Source organism: Pristis pectinata, chromosome 12 (genome assembly GCF_009764475.1).
Source record: "Pristis pectinata isolate sPriPec2 chromosome 12, sPriPec2.1.pri, whole genome shotgun sequence".
NCBI classification, from domain to species: domain Eukaryota; kingdom Metazoa; phylum Chordata; class Chondrichthyes; order Rhinopristiformes; family Pristidae; genus Pristis; species Pristis pectinata.
Genome location: NC_067416.1, coordinates 19551508 through 19571440, shown reverse-complemented (window position 1 = coordinate 19571440; position 19933 = coordinate 19551508). Strand labels below are relative to the sequence as shown.

At 37.0% G+C, this 19933-nt stretch overlaps 1 protein-coding gene across 1 annotated transcript in view; it reads right to left on the bottom strand.

Moving 5' to 3' along the window:
- tacc2 (transforming, acidic coiled-coil containing protein 2) overlaps positions 1 to 19933 on the bottom strand; it is an 80425-nt gene that overhangs the window by 899 nt on the left and 59593 nt on the right. Inside the window, 6 exon segments of the mRNA XM_052027598.1 lie at positions 847 to 967; positions 1713 to 1819; positions 3825 to 3985; positions 12040 to 12083; positions 17467 to 17543; positions 17841 to 17993. Of these exon segments, the coding sequence (XP_051883558.1) occupies positions 847 to 967; positions 1713 to 1819; positions 3825 to 3985; positions 12040 to 12083; positions 17467 to 17543; positions 17841 to 17993 (663 nt within the window).

Below are 19933 nucleotides of genomic sequence, written 5' to 3'. Positions count from 1 at the left end.
AGCCTCAATGTCCAACATCTTATAATCTCAGTCCTCCAGTATTTCTTACCATAAATTGCCACATAATTAAATCCCAGAGAGCACTGCAGGAGCTTCCTGTTGAGCTGTGAGGTACCTCATGGAAGATTCACTCCTGGTATTTGGTCCTAACTGCTTACCTGCTTTTTCAGCTACTGCATCTTCCAGCCATGAACTTATCCAGTGTAGACAAGTAGAGCAAAATGAGGCAGAATTTTTTTTTAATTTCTTTTGCCTCAACTAAACTAATGCATTCAGGAAAATAATACTTCAATGCTAGTTGCTAACTCACGTGCTTGTACTCCAATTTAACTTTGCAATAGTGATTTCTATGGCATGAAAGTTGAGAGCATACCTGAGTCATTGAATTAATGCACTTCATGTGAAAATAAAACCTTCATTAGTTGAGAATCTCTTGCAAGTGCAATGAACACCACATAGTATTTGAAGGACATGTCCCAAAGCTCAAGCACACGAGTTCCCTGTTATGTGAAATCATTTAACTGGTGTAAAGAATTTGTGAATGTGGGAGATTATAATGAACTGACTGTCATCTAAGAGTATCTAAATACATCAACCTCCTCCATAATGTCTCCAATGAAACAATTGCAAACTGTTGCCCATAGATTTCAGAGAAAACCAAAAATAGCCATACACTAGCAACACAACTGCAGGCAGTACACACCTGAAAATACAATAGTAGCCGAGTGGGATTTAGTTACACATGACCTTCAACATCAGAAATTACATTCAAAATAACGCTCAGAAATTCAGTCTTGCCAATTTAAATGTTGAAGAGGCAATCACTTCTAAAACACTTTGAATTACCTTCTGTTCTAAAGTTCTCTCCAATGACTCCACTTTCATCTGTTCCTTCCGTAAGCTGGCTTGAAAAGCTGTCTGCTCCGATTTGGACTTGGCACGTACTTGGGCGATCTCAGCATTTGCTCTGAAATTCAATGGATTTTCAGTGAATGTGCATGTAGATATCAATTTAAGTTCCTCATAATGTTTTATTATTGCATATTGGCTGCCAAGCCACAGCTTCACATCACAGTATGATATAATCAGCTACATTATGCACATTTTTCATCCTTTCCACCTATTCTACATAATGGCTCAGCAGATGTGGTCAGTGCTGAGCTTACATGCTTGCTGCAGGCCATAACAAAAACTCCCACTCACCTCATGTGGTTTCCCAGGCAGGAACTTGCTGAGAGGAGCTGGCCTGATCCCTAACAACAAGGGCCTGCATGGTAGCAGGAAGGCTTCTGAGATGGAAAGGATATTGTGGATGTGGGGTGTGTCAGGAGTGGTGAGTGGATGGCAGAACAAGTCCCAACCACAAGTTAAGCCAACTAAGAATAGTTGAAAAGTTATGAATGTTTCATGCAAAAACTGTTCAACATTATTCAAAGTATCAAAACGTGTAAACACTGAAGTCAAAAAAATTAAAACGAAACATTTAAAAACACGAAATAATTACGTAATCTTAAAATTCTAACATTTACCTGTGTCCCTGGGATATGAATAAAAAAGATCTCCTTGCTCTAATCATGCACATCCTTGCAAAATCTGTGTCATTAATTGTATTTATTGATAAAAGACAAATTATATGTTCCCTGCTTGTTTCAACTATTGCGTAATGCCTCTAAATGAGCTACTAATTGTCAACAGGAAGAAAGAATATTTACTTGTCTAGCTTCTCTTCTGCATGGATTTTGAGAGCATGGTACCGCTGTTCTTCCTTCTTTACACGGGCAAGGTATTCTTGGGCACATTTCTTCAATACTTCCTCATTCTGCCAAAAATAAGTAATTGCCCTGAAGATCAGAATAGATACACAAGAAAATATGTTTCCTCAAAGTAGCCTTTTAGGAAGACCTTGAAAAGTAATTGCTTTCAGCACACACTGTAGATTTAATTTTGCATATTGATCAAGCTGAGGAAATCTATATTTCAGTCTGATATTACTGGCAAAATTAAAGTAAAATTTACGAAGTGTATTTTTTAGCTCACAAAGGAACAACGTTCACCACCAACTTTGAAGACAGTTGCACACAAAGATCCTGTAACCTCTGTGACAAAGGTTTTCCCCTCCCTGTTGCTGGTCATGTCAGAGGGCAGTTTCAGAGAATCCTTGGTATCCAGCAATAGATTGGACAGAAAATTCTCACAGCCAGCAGGTAAAACAAACGATTTTTAACATTTTATATAGTGCTCAGTAAAGACTGGAATGTGCACTTGAGATTTATGCAAGAACTGAAATATCATTAAAAAACTTAAACTAATTTTGTAAACAAATTGTTCAGTTACCTTAAATCTTTTACATTCTGAAATATTTATGCAAAGATGTATAATTAGTCTGCTGGCACTAAAAACCTGCTAAGTAGGCTTAGTTTGCCATTAAGAACTCAATTATACCCCAAGAAATAATATGCAACATATTCAGAATATTTTTACAGTAAGAACATTTTTGTACATAACAAATTTTCACAAAACCATTGATTTCTGAAGATAAAGCTTGCAAAATACTACTCCCCACAAAAGATAGAGGATATTACTGAGAAAAAGTTTTGGATTTCTGTGTTGACTACACGAGTGCATACTTCAGAAGTTACTGTCAGTTCCACAGTGTAATGACCCCAAACGCTGACAGGTTTCTGGTCATGACTACTGCAAAACTGATCCCATATTTGGCTTTGTATCTAAAGTAAAAAAATTCAAGAAATATAAACTGATGTGATCATTTTAGCCCAGGTTTTATGGTCAGCAGCAAAGAAAGACACTTGGTGTTTATTAGGCTTGCACTTATCCACTGAATTCCTGCAGGCTTTTTACACTGCAATTTCCTATTATCATTCTGCCAAAACGGCCACCCTCTGCAGGAACCTGGGACCAGCGTAAACTGGGAAAGCAACACTGTCTCTACTGCCAATTATATTGATGAATCCTAGTGAAGTGTAGATTATTTAAATCAATGGCAAATAATACTCAGAAAACAAAGTAAAGAAAGATGTTTTTAAGAGATAAATACATAAAAAGTCAAAGAAAAAGTGCAGGAGATGTTGTTCATTGCTAATTAAGACTTATCATGCTGTTTATACTTCACTCACACTTGAATGAACAAACACTAAACCTTTTTTAGTTGGTATCTGGTGGGTAAAACACTCCAGCACCTCACTCTTCATGTGCTTGAATGCTGAGTCCCTTTGCAATATATTGATTGGGACAAGGCAAATATGACAGCAAATTCCTAATTCTGGACATAGAAGTCAGCGTTCAATGAACAAGGTATTGATATTCTTTGAAGGGATTAACGAAACAGTTTAAAAACAATATACTACGAATTCTACAAACTATGAATTTCACTGCATGTTTCTACTATGTACACAGAGCCACCTACACTGCCTGAGATTTAGGCTAAAGCACAGGAGCCTCAGTGTCCCAGTCTAATCTTAGATGTTTAAAATATAATTTAATGTTTGTTCTATTAACTTTCGCTTGCAAGAATTAGTTATGTGGATATGGATATCATCGAGTGCTGCAGGTACACAAAGTTTCAAATCACAGCCAGCATCATTACATTTAACTTCATAAAGTGCCACGGGATTCAAGTTTTAATTTTAAAAAATCAGAATCCTCAGTTTTCAATATCCTCCCCATTCTTATTCTGAATTACCAACTAAAATTTGTCAGCTGAAATGATTACAATTACCCTGTTACGGGATCAACTGCTGTCCATATATAGTTTAAAATTTTATGTTTGGAAAAAGATTAGAAAATTACTTTCTTAATGAACCCACCTTTCGGAACCCCTCTAACACCTCCTTCATTTTCTCGTATCTCCTGAAGAGGTCCGCCAGAGATTTCTCCACAGAGTTCAGATCAGACAAGGCCTGGTCCTTTTCCATTATTAACTGTTGTACAGTGTGATGGGAGATAGACTTTTCTCTGTGATCGTCTTCTGTGGAAAACAAAGCTCATATCATGCCATTTTAAAGGACCCAATTCTAAACTACATCTCCAAAAATTTTCCATTAAATAATTGTTAATGGAGAAATACACAGGTCCTCCCTAGATTACGAATACCTGACCTAGGTACAGCTGTACATATCAATGAGCATTTGGGAGACGGCAGGATAGATTTGCCGGATTTTGGATTTATAAATATTGCCTGGCCTTGCAAATTGTTCAGGTTACCAACATTTCTCAGGAACGGAACCCTGTCATAACCTAGGGAGGTTCTGTACAGGATTTTTTTTTTGTAATTTGCTTTGGAAGTGCATTTTACTATTCTAATCCATGAAACTATAATACTGGGCATTAGAGACAAAAATGTAACAGTTTTCAGCAATAATTTTGAAAAATGTTCTTTATATGTTCTTACTTATATTAAAATGCTAATTTTCTCAAAAACTACATTTACCAATATGCTAATGGTAATTATGGTAATCGCCAGAAGATTGAATAGGTTAAAGCACAAGGCGCAGATTTGCACTAGAAACTAAGTCACAAAAAGTAAATGGATGTTTTCATTGCCTTGAAGAAGATTAAGTCAACAAGTCTTATTAAGAAAAAACGTTTCTAATCTAAAAGATAATGTGCTTTTCAATTAAATATACTCAGTCTCTGGGTAATCAATTGCAAATGATGTTTGAGTAAATAACAGATAAACACATGATGAGAAGATTTACAGCAAAGGAAAATGCTTGAGATATCTTGGTTTAACTTTCAAAACCTTTTTCTGCCTATGATAGGCAGAAGACATACATCTTTCTTTTGTTCTTCAAGTCAGTGCAATCCAAAATTAAGAAGCAAAATAATAAGATTAATATGTTGTATGTCAGAGATTATCCTCCTGTGATTGGAAAATGTGGCTGAGTCGTCTGTTATTTAAAAGATAACGACATCATCACAGGACTTTGTAGCATTCATAATGGTCAAAACAGGAACTGCTTCTAAAGTTGCACCTCCACATTGTATATCAAACAAACGACTCAAGAAATATACTCTAGCAAGGTCTCACACATTGCTCACTTCTGTTGATGGAGTCTTTCTCAGACACTGATATTAGTTGAACCACTGCCCTTTGCACAAAACGGAAGCATAAATTTAAATTTGGTGAACCAGGCTAATAAAAAAATCATAATCCCTTTAATAAATGAGTATTAAACCAAAAATAATTAACGTGGTCCATTCATTTTATATTTATTAATTCACATTAGACATTGCTGACAATGCTGGCACTTAATGTCCATCTTTAATTGTCCCTGAACTGTGGATTAATCAATGGGATTGGAGTCACATATAGGCCAGATTTCCTTACTTCAAAGACATCAATGAACCAAATGGGTTTTCACGAAAATCTAGTCAGTTCCATGCTTATATTTCCTGAGATCATTTTTTATATTCCAGATTTCTTTAATTACTTGAATTTCAATTCCTCGACTGTCCCAGGTCTCAAACTCCTTTGTGCAAACATTACTGGCAATGGACTCATCTCCATTCTTCTAGATTTTCGTTCAGAAACTTAACCACTATTTTGTGAATGCTTTTCATCACTGGGCATTTCAGCCAGTATTTACTCTTTAACCAAGAAAAATCAAGACCAAGTCTCAAATAACCAGCTGAAATTGGCTAATTTAACATAAACAGTGACATATGCAAGATCTCTGCCTGTATGGTTCAGCTCCTCACACCAGTTGGCCCAATGTCATCAATGATACATTTATAAACAATGTGTGTTAAAAGGAAAAAATTCTTTGCCTTGGGTTAAGTGGCATTATGGTTGACCCTGTGGCCTAAATAGCTGTATGCAAGCCATTACTTTTTTCTCTGCCCTCACTGCCATAGAAAAATCCTAAAATTTAGATTGGTATCTTACTTCAAAATTGAACATTTTAAGGGACAGAGCATTTGGGTACTCCAAATGGCCCATCAGCTGATAGAAATTCTGTGACCTGTACAAGGGCACCAAACTACAATATAATCCAATTTTTGTTCTTCCTGCATTTATCAGGGTTAAAATTATGAAAAGAATGATTCTTTTCATAGTTGCATTAAGTTGCAATATGTGAGTATTCCACCTCATATGCCAGAGGAAAAAAAATTACAGCACACAGTTTGAAGTCCCCAATGCTGCAAGCAGTCATCTGGAGAAGGCATAACGGCAATATTTTATTAATGGACTTTTGAGTCAGATTTAAAACATGAGTTATAATTATACCATCTGTCCTATAACTTTGCAACAATATTAATTATTTATATGCAATTTTACAAATTTATTATAAACCTCCAGCCAAACTTTTGCAAGACTAATATGAAATAACACATTCAAAGTTGGTCTAAAAGCTTTGGTTTATTCTTCAGTGGATAGCCTATCTACAAATGTTCTTCTCTTGGGACACAGACGTTGTTAATAAGGCCAGCATTAGGTCCATTAGGAATTCCCTTTGAGTAGGTGGTGAGTGACTTGCTGCATTCTACGTAGAGATAGTAATCACACAGGGCAGTTGGGCAACATATTCCAGGTTCTGGACCTAGTTATGAAGAAGGACTGGCAAAATATTTTCAAGTCAGGATAGTGTGTGACCTGGAGGAAAACTTGCAGGAGGTCCAGTACTTTTCCCTGAAAAAAAAACCTGCATTTTTCCTGTGGAAGCCTGGGCCTACCAGCAGGCCCACAAGTGGAAAGTGAAGGAAAAATGGCAACAAATAAAGAAGAACCTGGATAAGACACTGCACATTTGTGCTTCAACATTCCATAATCAGGGTTTACATTCCTGTTGTTCAGCAACTTTTGCTGAAATTGTGCACGTCTTTATTTTGAATTAGGACAGCATCATTCTCAGATTGGACACTCATCACGGCTGAACACATAAATCTTGGAAATTTGGATAAGACATCAGAAACACAGCACAGCAACAGGATTGTTGCTTCAAAATGGGTTAGAATTACTAAATCAAAAGGAAAATATGGACATTTTGAAGAAAATCAGTAATACAAATAGAATAGTGAGAAAAATATTATTGGTAAAATAGTAAAAGTGAGAAAGTGGGAAAATTGGGAAAGGAATAGTGCATTAATTTGCAATTATCTGAAGAAATTAATTAAAGAATCAGCGAAAGAGGCTTCCCAACAATCTCTCCACAAGAAAAGGATATTTAAAAAAAGAGAAATAAGAGCCCCAAACAGAAAGGCAAACTATTCCCTCTACTCTCAAAAAGACAAGAAAATGTGTGAGTCATTATCTGTATTGCGCAACCTAGACAGATATATCTACTCAGATGAACAATAACCACCAAGATGAAGACGTCACAGTCCTTAGCACATTTCCAAATATTATACTTTGTATCAATCACAATCATGTAATCCGCAGAAGTTAGATTTTAGTACTCTGATTAATATCCCAGCAATTCTGCATTCAAAGAAACATTGCACCCTGCAAAAATAAAAGTTCATGATGTTAACTGTAGTTACCTTTAACCATGAGGGTAGAAGAGTGAAAGATGACAGAATGTGTTGAATTTGTGCTAAATTTTGCTTTGCTGGGCTTTGAATTGTTCAATATAATAAAATTTATATCTGAATTTAATCCATTCCTTTGAAATTGAAATATTTAAATCATCAAATCAGAATTAAAATGGAAGACCCAGAGATGTACAGAGGAGTTTAATATTCTTTAAAAACAATATAGATTACAAACAAATGTACATGTCTTTACTGTGCACAGTGACAATAGGAGGGAGCATGCCCCTGCTGATCTCCACCCTGCACATGCCCTGAGCAAGCTCACCTAACTAAAATAGGGTGTCAGGTGGCTATTGATAGAAAAATGGGAGGAGAGGGTACAGAAAAATAAAGAAAAATTGCTCATGTATCTCCGTGTACTAGTACAAATTGCAGATCATCCTTCTTAGATAACAGAAGCTGAGCAATCATAAATATTTTAAAAGGCAATAAATCCGATAAGGAAAAGGGGACATTGGAAGTGAAGTGGTTATTTTGTAACTTGTTATTCATAGAATTCAGGAAATTAAATTGAAGATTCAGAAACTTTACCCTTGTCCAAGGAAGTTTGATGGAATTTTGAAGGAAGAGTGCTTAAGTACACTGTTTAGGGAATTGTAGGTTTGCAATAAACACAGAAAAGTGTAGTTAGCATGAATTACTATAGATAGGATGGACACAATGGGAAGGTGGTGTCAAACACTGGCTCCATTGTATTTCACCACAAGAAAATACAGTTTCTTCACGGCCAGATGTATAGCTCTTAGTTATGCTTCAATAGGGAAGCAGCAAAGAGGAGTAAGGCAACTGGCATAAAAGAAGGGGAAAATTATCAGTGGTTTCATGAACCGACCAGTAGCCAGTTATAAAATGGAAACTCACCTGTTCACCATCCTGGTGTGGAGAATCCATTGAGGAGAAATAAAATAAGAAAATAAAAAAAGGACAAAAAAAAAATCAATCTGCTTTTTGCAAGATTAGATCACTATGATTATAAAGCAGGATGGGAGAGAATGAGGCAAATTAGAAGTGTTGTGAAATCTAGCGATTTTTATTTTGCTGCAATATAAGTAAAACAGAATTGTGCCCCAAACCAAAAATCCTGAAAACAAAAAATACTAAAAATTACGTAGCCACATTAGTATGAAAATATACTGACATAATTATATGGTAACGCTATAAGTCAAAATCATTGTGCATCAGCAAATTTATGGCAGGGCTTTCTGCTTCATTCTTGGCTGCAGTAGGAAGTCCTGGTACACCATTCTCTCACTTTTCATGATTTTGTTTAGGGCACAACCCGATAACATTATCAATCCATGAATTGTCCTTCAACAGATTTCATTAAACAAAAAAGATAAGCTATATTTTCCTATTTGCATAATTTGAATAGAAATGTGAATATAAAATATACTTGCTGAATTTGTTTGATATAATCCAAACAAATAAAGCAATAGTTGGCATTGTAGCTTTTAAGAAAATGTACCTGCATAAAAAAATTATGTGTTGTAATATTTATTATGGGAAGACTATATACTGTAAATGGCATGCTGACGTACAGATAAATAGTATTAGGTGTCCATATCTACAAATCCTCAAAACTGGCTAGGTAAATGATAGGAGCTTTATAAAATGGATTTCTTTTGTTTTTTATGGGGAATAACAGTTTATAAAAGCAAAGCAATTGTGCTAGAACGTTATGAATCACTGCTTATGCCTTAGCCTGGAATATGGTAGACATTTCTGATCATTACATTTCAGGAAGGCTTCAGAGGAGGTTTATCAGAATACTACTATGTTTGAAAGATTTCAATTATTTAAAAACTTTGGAAAATTTAGGACAGTCCTTCTTGAAAATAGAAAGGTTTTCAACATGAAGTCGAATCCTCAAGAAGAAACATTATACCCTTGAGTGACTCTAGTGAGTGGGTCAATAGATTAGAATCATAGATTGAAAATCATTGGTACAAGGTCAAATGGTAAAATCAAAATTATTGTTGATTTAGATCATTGTCAGCACCTGGGAGACTTTGCCTGTAAAAGTAGTAGAAGCTGATTCCCCAAGTGATTTTAAAAAAGAGTGGGAGAAGTACTCGAGCTTTAAATGAAGAACATATCGTGTTACTTTAAAAAAATTGAATTACAGCTGACTGCTCATCCAAAGAGCCAGCATAGCCATGATGGTCTCTGTTTCTATGACTCTATGCTACAAATAGATTTTAAAAAGGTTAGCAGTAACAAAGTGATTTGCTAAAACGTATGACCTGATGAATTATGACTGTTACACTTGGACGAACTAAATTTCTCGCAGATTAGCCTGCTGTTTTCCTTAACAGGCATTCTTTACTGAGAGAATCATGCTCCACATGCTCAAAATATTTTAACAAAACCAAAAAATAGTTGTGGAATAAAAATGATATCCCCACCAACCCCATTCCCGCTGCCACTTCCCAGAAGCTGCATGGAGTAGGTGATGAAAGTGTGTAAAAGCATTACTTACCAGGCTTGCCTTATTTGCATTGCAAGCAAATGACCAGAAGCAAGGTGAAAGCATAATGGAAAAAGGCAACTAGTTAGGTAAGCAGAAAAAAAAACACTCCAGACCTGTCAGAAAGGATCAGAAAAGTCACTCTTTTTTAAATAAAAAAATTGCAAAAGTGGGAGGAGAGGAAGCAAAAAATAAAGCAGAATTTGGAAAAGAGCAAAGAAAGTAACAGTAATAGCATTACATAGCAGTGAAGAAAGGCTAAAACACCAGAAAGGTAGATAAATTACATAAATTTCATCTTTTTTTGAGGAATTGAGCAGATTTTAGAGTTTAAATATATTACAATTTAAGAGAAAAAAAAGGTAATTAGTTTTAACTTTACTAACTTATGGTGATCTACTTGCATTCAGAGAGGTATAAGTTTGAGAATATTAATACTGAAAGACTACGGCTGAAGGAGCTAATTGTCAGTCCAAAAGGCAAAGTAAGTACAGCTTCCTTCTCCTTTTATTGTCCCATTTTCCTGTCCCTTAACCAAAAATAGAAACTCAACTTGAAGCTAACTGCTCACAGGAATCCTTCATTATTTATATCTGCAGGATATTATAAGTTTTTTTGTTTATTTAATTTACTCCTGATTCCCTACATCATAAAACAGTTTAAAATAGACAAATGAATTAAGTATCATTTACTTACTATTATACAAATCTTTATGCCCTCTGGATTCTAAGTTGTGCAAAGCAGTAGTATCACTCATTTAACTCTGTCTTTACTGTGAGTCTACAATTCCTGCCTGCAGTTCTGCCAAACACCACAACCTGAAAACTGCCCTTTAGCGCTGACTACATTTCCTTCCACTGTGGTAACCCATCACAAATCACCTTATCCTCCCCTTTATTGTCCAACCATATGTTCCAATACCAAATGAAAGAGTGAAAACAGTGAGAAGTAAGAGTCATGGTAGAAAAGAGGAAGTATAATGAAGAAGCATCATGAATAGATGATGCAGAGAGCCCAACAAAAGAATATAAAGAGACATAGTGAGAGAGAGGGGGGGGGGGCAGAGACAGAGAGAAAAAAAGAAAAGACAAAGGAGACTTAAATAAAAGATGAAAGAGCCAGACAACCCCTAACCCCTATCCCCCTGCCTCACCACTGCCCCCTCTCCCTCCACCTCATTTCTTTCTAAGGGGTACCATTGGACAATCACAGAAACAAAATAACCAAATTGAAAAGTAAAACCTGGGCTACATAAGTAATTGCCTGGATGAATGACTTAAGGATAAATTTGTAGCAATGATATTGTAATCAAGTGTAAAGGTCACCAACAAATCAAACCGAACATCAATAGTTGTCAGAGCTAAAAGTTCACACAATTAAACAGAAATTATAAAAGCATTTACCGGGCATAATGGCAATTTTAGTCTACAATCCAATTCAAGGAATCAAAGAATTTGTTGTAACATGGTACTTTGAGATTACTTTTCTAACAACTCCATAAATAAACCTGCTGGAGACACAAGAGATTCTGCAGATGCTGGAATCTGGAGCAACACACACAAAGTGCTGGAGGAACTCAGCCAGCATCTATGGAGGGAAATAAACAGTCGACATTTCGAGACCCAAAACGTCAATTGTTTATTTCCCTCCATAGATGCTGCCTGACCTGCTGAGTTCCTCCAGCACTTTGTGTGTATAAACCTGCAGAAATTTCTTTGCACAATATTGGCTGTATCAGAGGAATGATGCAAAATAAGATATCAATTTGAACAACTGTAATATGGTCAGAATAGGAGTGAAATACAATACAGCCTTGTAAAAAAGGGGAGAGTTTTCAGAGTTTGTGTTTAGCTTTTCATCAGTGAAGTTACGCAAGCTGAAAGCTTTTTTACTTCTTAAAGCAAATGTACTGAGATGCAAAATGAGAATATCACGATTTAGATTTTGGCTAAACAGCAAAATGTTTTCCCTTTTATCTTAATTACTTCACCATCTTGGATAATATAAAGAAACAATTTTACCTATCATTTGAGCAATGGTCTTCTCATACTCTGCAACAATCCGCCTGTAGACAAGAGAAGCTACAGTAAAAAGTGAGGAAATGCAAAGATGCTGACACATAAACTTAGTGACTAAGCACAACTTCAAATTTGGTAGAACAGCATTTTCATAGATTTAGAATCAAGCATTAAAGAATTGTGTTGGGATAATCATTCTGAAAAGATGCTAAAATTGAATAATGATTGACAAAATATTGCAAAGGCTGTTTAAAATGTGGATGTTTACGACAGAATTTGACTTCTGAAGATATTACAGTGAAGACCAGATACAATACCATTTCTGTTCTTTTGTGGAATGGATAGATTCAGAATTTTTGATAAACACAATAGCCCCCAAATTGGATTACACACTTTTCTAGTGTGTTAAACGTTTTCTGGGTAAAATACAAATGCCAAATTGGATCCCCTCCAAAATGTGATGAAATTAGCTAAAAATACATTAGAAACAGTGCTATGATGATTTGCACACAGAATCATGAGCTAAAACAGAATCTATGTGACTCTAAATGGGACATTGCCCAATTGAACACGGCTGCTAATACTTTGCTGTGCACCAATGACAAAAGGGCATCAGCCATTAAAGGCACATTCCCCTGACAATCAGACAGCAGCAACACTCACTATGACTGCCATGGAAGAGGGGCTGCAGAAGAGAGGGATAAAGCTCCATGATTTTTACAGAGGAATGTCATAATGGTCAAGGAGATACAGGCCAGGTTGGAGGTCCAGTGCACTAGCATGGTAACCAGCAGAACTATTAGGGCAGATATTCAAAGACCATGGCAGGAGATGCCACACTAGAATTTTCTAGGAGTGAGAACCTTGGCCTGAAGGAGTAAGTCTGAAAGAAACTTCACTAAATCTCATGAATCAGAATCAGTTTTATTATCACTGACATATGTTGTGAAATTTATTGTTTTGCGACAGCAGTACAGTACAAGACATTTTTAAATTACTGTAAGATACAAAAATAAATAAATAGTGCAAAAGAGGAATAATGAGGTTGTATTTATGGGTTCATGGACCGTTCAGAAATGTGATGGTGGAGGGGAAGAAACTGTTCCTGAAACGTTGAGTGTGGGTCTTCAGGCTCCTGTACCTCCTCCCCACTGGTAGTAACATGAAGAAAGCATGTCCCAGGTGGTGAGGGTCCTTAACGATGGATGCTGCCTTCTTGAGGAACCGCTTCCTGAAGATGTCATTGATGGCAGACAGGGTTGTGCCCATGATGGAGCTGGCTGAGTCTACAGCCCTCTGCTGCCTCTTGCGATCCTGCACATCAGAGCCTCCATACCAGGCGGTGATACTAACCAGTCAGAATGCTCTCCACCGTTCATCTGTAGAAATTTGCACAGGTCTTTGGTGACATACCAAATCTCCTCACATTTCTGATGAAGGAGAGCTGCAGGCGCGCCTTCTTCATGATTGTATCAATGTGTTGATACAATAGATCCTCTGAGATGTTGATGCCCAGTACCTTGAAGCTGCTCACCCTTTCCACCGCTGACCCCTCAATGAAGACTGGTGTGTGTTCTCCCGGTTTCTCCTTCCTGAAGTCCACAATCAATTCCTTGGTCTTCTTTGAGTGTGAGGTTGTTGTTGCGACACCACTCAACCAACCGATCTATCTCACTCCTGTACACCGCCTCATCGCCATTTGAGATTCTGCCAACAACAATGGTGTCATCAGCAAATTTATAGATGGCTTTTGAGCTGTGCCTAGTCACACAGTCATGAATGTAGAGAGAGTAGAACAGTGGGCTAAGCACACATCCTTGAGGTGTGCCTGTGTTGATTGTCAGCAAGGAGGAGATGTTACTCCCAATCCACACTGACTGTGGTCTCCCGATAAGGAAGTCGTGGATCCAGTTGTAGAGGGAGGTACAGAGGCCCAGGTTTTGAAGCTTGTTGATTAGTACTGAGGGGATAATGGTGTTGAATGCCAAGCTGTAATCGATAAATGGCAGCCTGACATGTGTTTTGCTGTGGTCTAGGTGCTCCAAAGCCAAGTGGAGGGCCACTGAGATTGCATCCGCTGAAGACCTGTTGTGGTGGTAGGCAAATTCCAGCGGGTCCGGATCCTTGCTCAGGCAGGTGGAACATCTTCTTCAATTGGGTAAAGACAGCGAGGAATAGAAGAAAGGCTACCTGCATGGGAGGGGGCTTCACAAGTTCAACAATGCACGCATGTACAGGAGAACATACTCAACCTCTTGGGCAGAGGGGCCATTGAGCAGCAAATCATCTCTGCCTTAAGTGCTTGGGTTTCGTAAACCACATGAGACAGTAAAACAGAAAAATCTCCAAGAAGGTCTGATTTTCTTGAGTCATGTTAAGTTTCAGATTTTTGTAATTTTTTTTGTTATGCATGGTTCAGGACACACCAGCACTCCTGAAATGTGCCCTTGTTTAGGAGTATAAAACGTCCTTAATTACACAGAGAGAACTAGCATTGGTATGGCAGCTGCATTGCTGCAGACCCTGGAAGGGTTGGGCTCAAAAGGCTCCTAGTGGGAGTGTTGGCACTGGCGCCCAGAGATTGAGTATGTTTGCAACTGAATGCTGAAAACTAGCACTCCCTATTAGTATTGGTATTGGTTTATTATTGTCACTTGTACCAAGGTACAGTGAAAAAACTTGCCTTGCATACCGATCGTACAGGTCAATTCATTACACAGTGCAGTTACATTGAGTTAGTACAGAGTGCATTGAGGTAGTACAGGTAAAAACAATAACAGTACAGAGTAAAGTGTCACAGCTGCAGAGAAAGTGCAGCGCAGGTAGACAATAAGGTGCAAGGTCACAAGGTAGATTGTGAGGTCAGAGTCCATCTCATCATATAAGGGAACCATTCAATAGTCTTATCCCAGTGGGATAGAAGCTGTCCTTAAGCCTGGTGGTATGTGCCCTCAGGCTCCTGTATCTTCTACCTGATGGGAGAGGAGAGAAGAGAGAATGACCCAGGTGGGTGGGGTCTTTGATTATGCTGGCTGCTTTGCCAAGGCAGCGTGAGGTAAAGACAGAGTCCAAGGAGGGGAGGCTGGTTTCCATGACGTGTTGGGCTGTGTCCACAACTCTCTGTAGTTTCTGTGAACTTTGGTTGGGGGGTTTGTAAAGTATGCACTGAGCTCTGAAGTTGTCCAGTCAGGTGTCCTGATATTTGCACTGTGCCCCTTTATATATAGACACATATGAAACAAAGTAGCACAATATAGACCAAGTTGTACTGTGACTGTTTAATGAAGGTAGTAAGTCATGCCAGATTTATGCCAGCAAGGAAGGAAACAAATGGCGTGTCACCTGCAAAGTTATTGAGTACAGATCTGACACCAGAAATATGTTAGCCTAAAGTGAATTGCACATGGAAGTATCCAGGCCAATGCACCAATAGGCACGGTTTCAACGGGAAACAATCACTGGTGAGATCTACCACAGATAAAAGTGCTTTTATGAGTTGTTTACACATGAAGAACAGGTGCAAAACAATTAAATTTTAGGTTTATGTTATTCCGTAAATTTAAACTAAGTATTTGGGCTGTAAAATTTGGCTCCATAATGTTCATTTTCCACACAATTTGGGTGCCAAATTGGTTCTAATATGACACTCTATCCAGGCATGGATATTTGTGTTACAAGTTGCTATGCTGATGAGGGCTGGTTCCTGCAAACATTATCGCCACTGAGTGCAGATAATGATGTCAATCAGTGTGCAATGCTAAATGACAGAGTGCTGGCAAACTGAGGCTTAATATTCCAGTTAATGCAATCTGACAGTCTCTCATATCACAACATAGAGATAGAGAGATATGCAGCACAGAAAAAGGCCCTTCAGCCCACAAGTCCACACTGACCATCAACCACCTATTTACACTAATCCTACACTATTTACACTCATCCCCTTTTTTATTCTCCCCATGTTTTCATGAACTCCCCACTCACCTGCACACTGGGGGCAATTTACAGTGATTAATTAACCTTCCAACCTGTACGTCTTTGAAATGTGGGGAAGAAACCAAAGCACCTGGAGGAAAACCAAGTGGCCACAGGGAGAATGTACAAACTCCACACAGGCAGCAACCGAGGTCAGGATTGAACCCAGGTCTCCGGTGTTGTGATGTAGCGGCTCGACTAGCTGTACATAAGGGAAGAACACCCTGTAGTGCTATTGAAGGGGATGATCAACCATTTGCAGGTTGGTTGCTGATTCAATGTCAATTAATTACATTTGTGCACTCCCTTAGAACTCATCTTCCATGTGACTCTGCCCATACCAGTACTCTATTACCGCATTATCCCTATTGCTACAGTATAGCTGGTAAAGGACTAATAACCTTTCCTCAGAAGAGCAAAGGTGACTTTAAATAACTCTGGAGGTAGAGTTGGATTGCACCTTCTTGGCATGAGCAGAAGACTGGATTAACTGATAGACGGGCAGCAGCAAGGCTCAGGCAATGTAGCAATAGTGGGATCAAAAGTGCTATCATCCTGCAAGAGTACAGTGAAATTCAAGCTGCATGGAGCTACTGCCAGTCCCTCAAGATGGTGCCTCAGCAATTTCATTAATTCATTTAAAGACAAATTGCTGTGATAGCTTGCAATAAGGGAAATGGTTGGGGGGAGGATCAGAGGCAATAATGGCTGGGGAAAGTGAGTGGAAGCCTGAACAGAGATGGCCCATGATGTCCTCGAAGAGCACAGAGAAATTTTGTTCTTCATGTTGATCAAAACTATGAGATCACGAGAGATCTCACATGAGATCAAAAATACATTAAAGCCCTTCTCTTTAAAATCTTATCTTCCTGTTCCTAGGAAGCCACAATGACAGGGACTTAGTTCACTTGATATTGCAGTCAGATCCTAATGACACAATTGAAACCTGATCTCCATAATCTGAGCAGACAAGATATCCACACAGTTGTACAACATATAATCCAAATTTAAAAGAACAACTGAAATTTTGTCCAACTCCAATTAGACGTTTGTGTCAATGAAGCCATTAAATATTAAACATCAAAAATACTGAAGCTTGGTGCCTCTGAAGGTAGTTATTAAAAGATATAAACTCAGGTGTGAAAGTAACTAAAATTTCTTACAGGTATGGTTATGCTTCTAAAATTGCTGAGTTAAACCATTTTTATAGAATGAGTGGCCACTTTCCTAATGGCTTCTCCTAATTTACTTTCATCTCTGTATAAACTCAACCAGTAAGGTTTTTTTAGGTTCACACTTGAAATTTAAAATATAATTCAAAGCCCTCAAAGATATTATGATTCGGTCTGCATGGATAATAATATTTATTTACAGAGGATTCTCAATTTAATTTTCTGCAGGCCTCTACAATCAGCCTAACGGAATTCTCAAGAGACTCAAAGATTTATACCAACCTACCTCATCTCAACAACTTCTTGCTTACTTTCGTCGTATTTCCTCTTCCAGTCTGCTGCTTCCCTTTCCTTTTCAACAATCTGAAACAATGAAAGGAAATATACACCAATGTGAACCAATTTGAGAAAAGCACAAATAGGTTAAAACAAGTTGGTTATACCAAAGATGCATAGAAATGAAACAAAAGGGATCAATAAACAAACTAATTAACTGAATTATTTAAGTTATCTAAAAATCTTTTTCAAAAAGATCCAGACGTTTTAATTTGTTGAAAGATATTAAGACAGCTCCTGTTAAAAGCCAAACACATCCACCATATGAATAGACTCAGGGATACAAACTCTAACACAGAAGTTTACTTAAGAATGAATGATCACCTCCTCCCTAGCTGCTCTCAGAGCAGAATCCAAATCTCTTTGGTTGTAGTGATGTCCATCTGCTTGAGTGTCATCAACCTCACTGTCACCAGTTCTGGAGTAGAGCGCACCTTTTGTAATGGGAGTGTCCATTAATGGTGTACTGTCTCTTTGCTACAACAAGTGTAAAATGCAAAATAAAATTAGTTCATATAAAAATACATTGAATTACTTTTGACTTGGAAGCTGTGGGGAAAAAAGTACTCCCTTGCAAGGTCAAATTTCCAGAACACTCTGTTAAGGTTAAATTAATGGCTTGACTTAAATTAGCTTCAGGTCAATATACCTTTCCAGTGTTGTTGCAAAAACTCTCCTAAAATATATTAGTGAAAGGAAAGTATGTTGGGTAATGCATAATGAAATGTCAGAAATTATATTGTAGAAAAGTGCAAACTTCGACTTAATCCAAAATAAACTCAGAACCAAATTTTTGCGGAAATTAACTGTAAGAATAGTGACACCATACAATTCAATAACAACCATCGCAACATGTCTATTCCTCATCTGATCATCTGTTTGCTTTTGTTTAGCAAACTGAAAAATAGAATAGCTATCTTTCTACAATTAGTAGTTTTTGCAGACATTGACCTATTGAATCTCTCTTGCTGTATCAATAATGGCTAAACGATACTTACTGTTAAACATTGGCAGAATCTGAATTATTCTGGTAAGCAGAAGCAACTCAAAGCAAGGTGGTACTTGTCAGTTTATTAGCTGAACTGCAATGTAGGTTTTTTTCTATCAAGTTACTCATTAATTCAGAGTCAACAGGAAACACTTAGACTTTCAGTACCACACATTTTTTATTAGACTTTTTTGGTATAACAGTTGGAACAACTGGGTTTTGTTTTTGTCTTTTGATCTTTGCCTGCAGAACCTGAGAAGTGTATGGAAACAAAAATTTTCTGTACTTTTGACTTACATTAAATACATTTTTGACCACATTGGAAAAATACTATTGGCATTTAAAGGTAGGAAGCAATAATATGTCTTAATTGAAGTTTTATTTCATGTATCTTCAATTGAGACAAAATACTGCTTCCTACCTTTAATTGCCAAAAGGAAGTTTACTTTAAAGCAGATTTATATTTTATATCACTTCTGTTTAAAAACTTGTGAGACTGTAAGTACATGTGATAAATAATTTACAAATTAAATATAAATTGAAGGAACTGGTCTTAAAAATTGCATGCTGCAGGGACTGTGCACTAAATCAATATACTGACAGGAGATATACTTAATGCTTGAAAACACCATAATCTTAATTTATAGATGTAAGATTATTTTTGTTTCCTCTGTGGAGCATTAGTTTTTGTACCATTTAGAATTCAGTGTGAAGCCAATAATAAGGAGGAAGAAGAAACTAAACTCAAATTAATCTTACTCCAATAACAGAGAGAGTACTATAAACTCAGTCACAATCAAGTATTCAGCTTACATTCAATTTGAATGTCTTTGGAAAATAAAAGCTAACTATTTATGGGTGTGACTTTTGCATTTAATTTTCACAGATAGAATAATGAGAAATGAAAGGAAAAGAATAGAAGAACAAATAAATAATGTCTCCCAATATTGTGACCTTAATCTGTTAAGATGTTTTGTTTTGCTTTTCGCCATTCAGAATTTTTCACACCTGTTTGTATTCAAAATATAAACTATGAAATTATTTAGAATACTTAAAATATAACACCAAAGAAATTCTTGAAATATAGAAGATCTGTTTCTCATTTTCACAAGTGGAGCTTTCCTCAATCTCAGCACAGTCATTAGAAGATTAAAATAAAGTTCTCAAAGGTATCCAAATTTGCACATTTTCAGTATTAACCAAAACCATCAGTAAGCTATAAACTGAAAGTTGCAATTCTAAATTAAGCCAAATGAAAACTGCAACATGATTAAAACTAGTTTCAATATCCTTATAAATTCTGCACTAAGTATTATTTGGCAAAACCATTTCACTAATTAATACCTCTAGACTCAAAGTGATTCCTGAGAAATATTTATCTGTTATCTTCAATAGAATTCCACAAGTCATCTCTTAGCTAGCTGTTCTT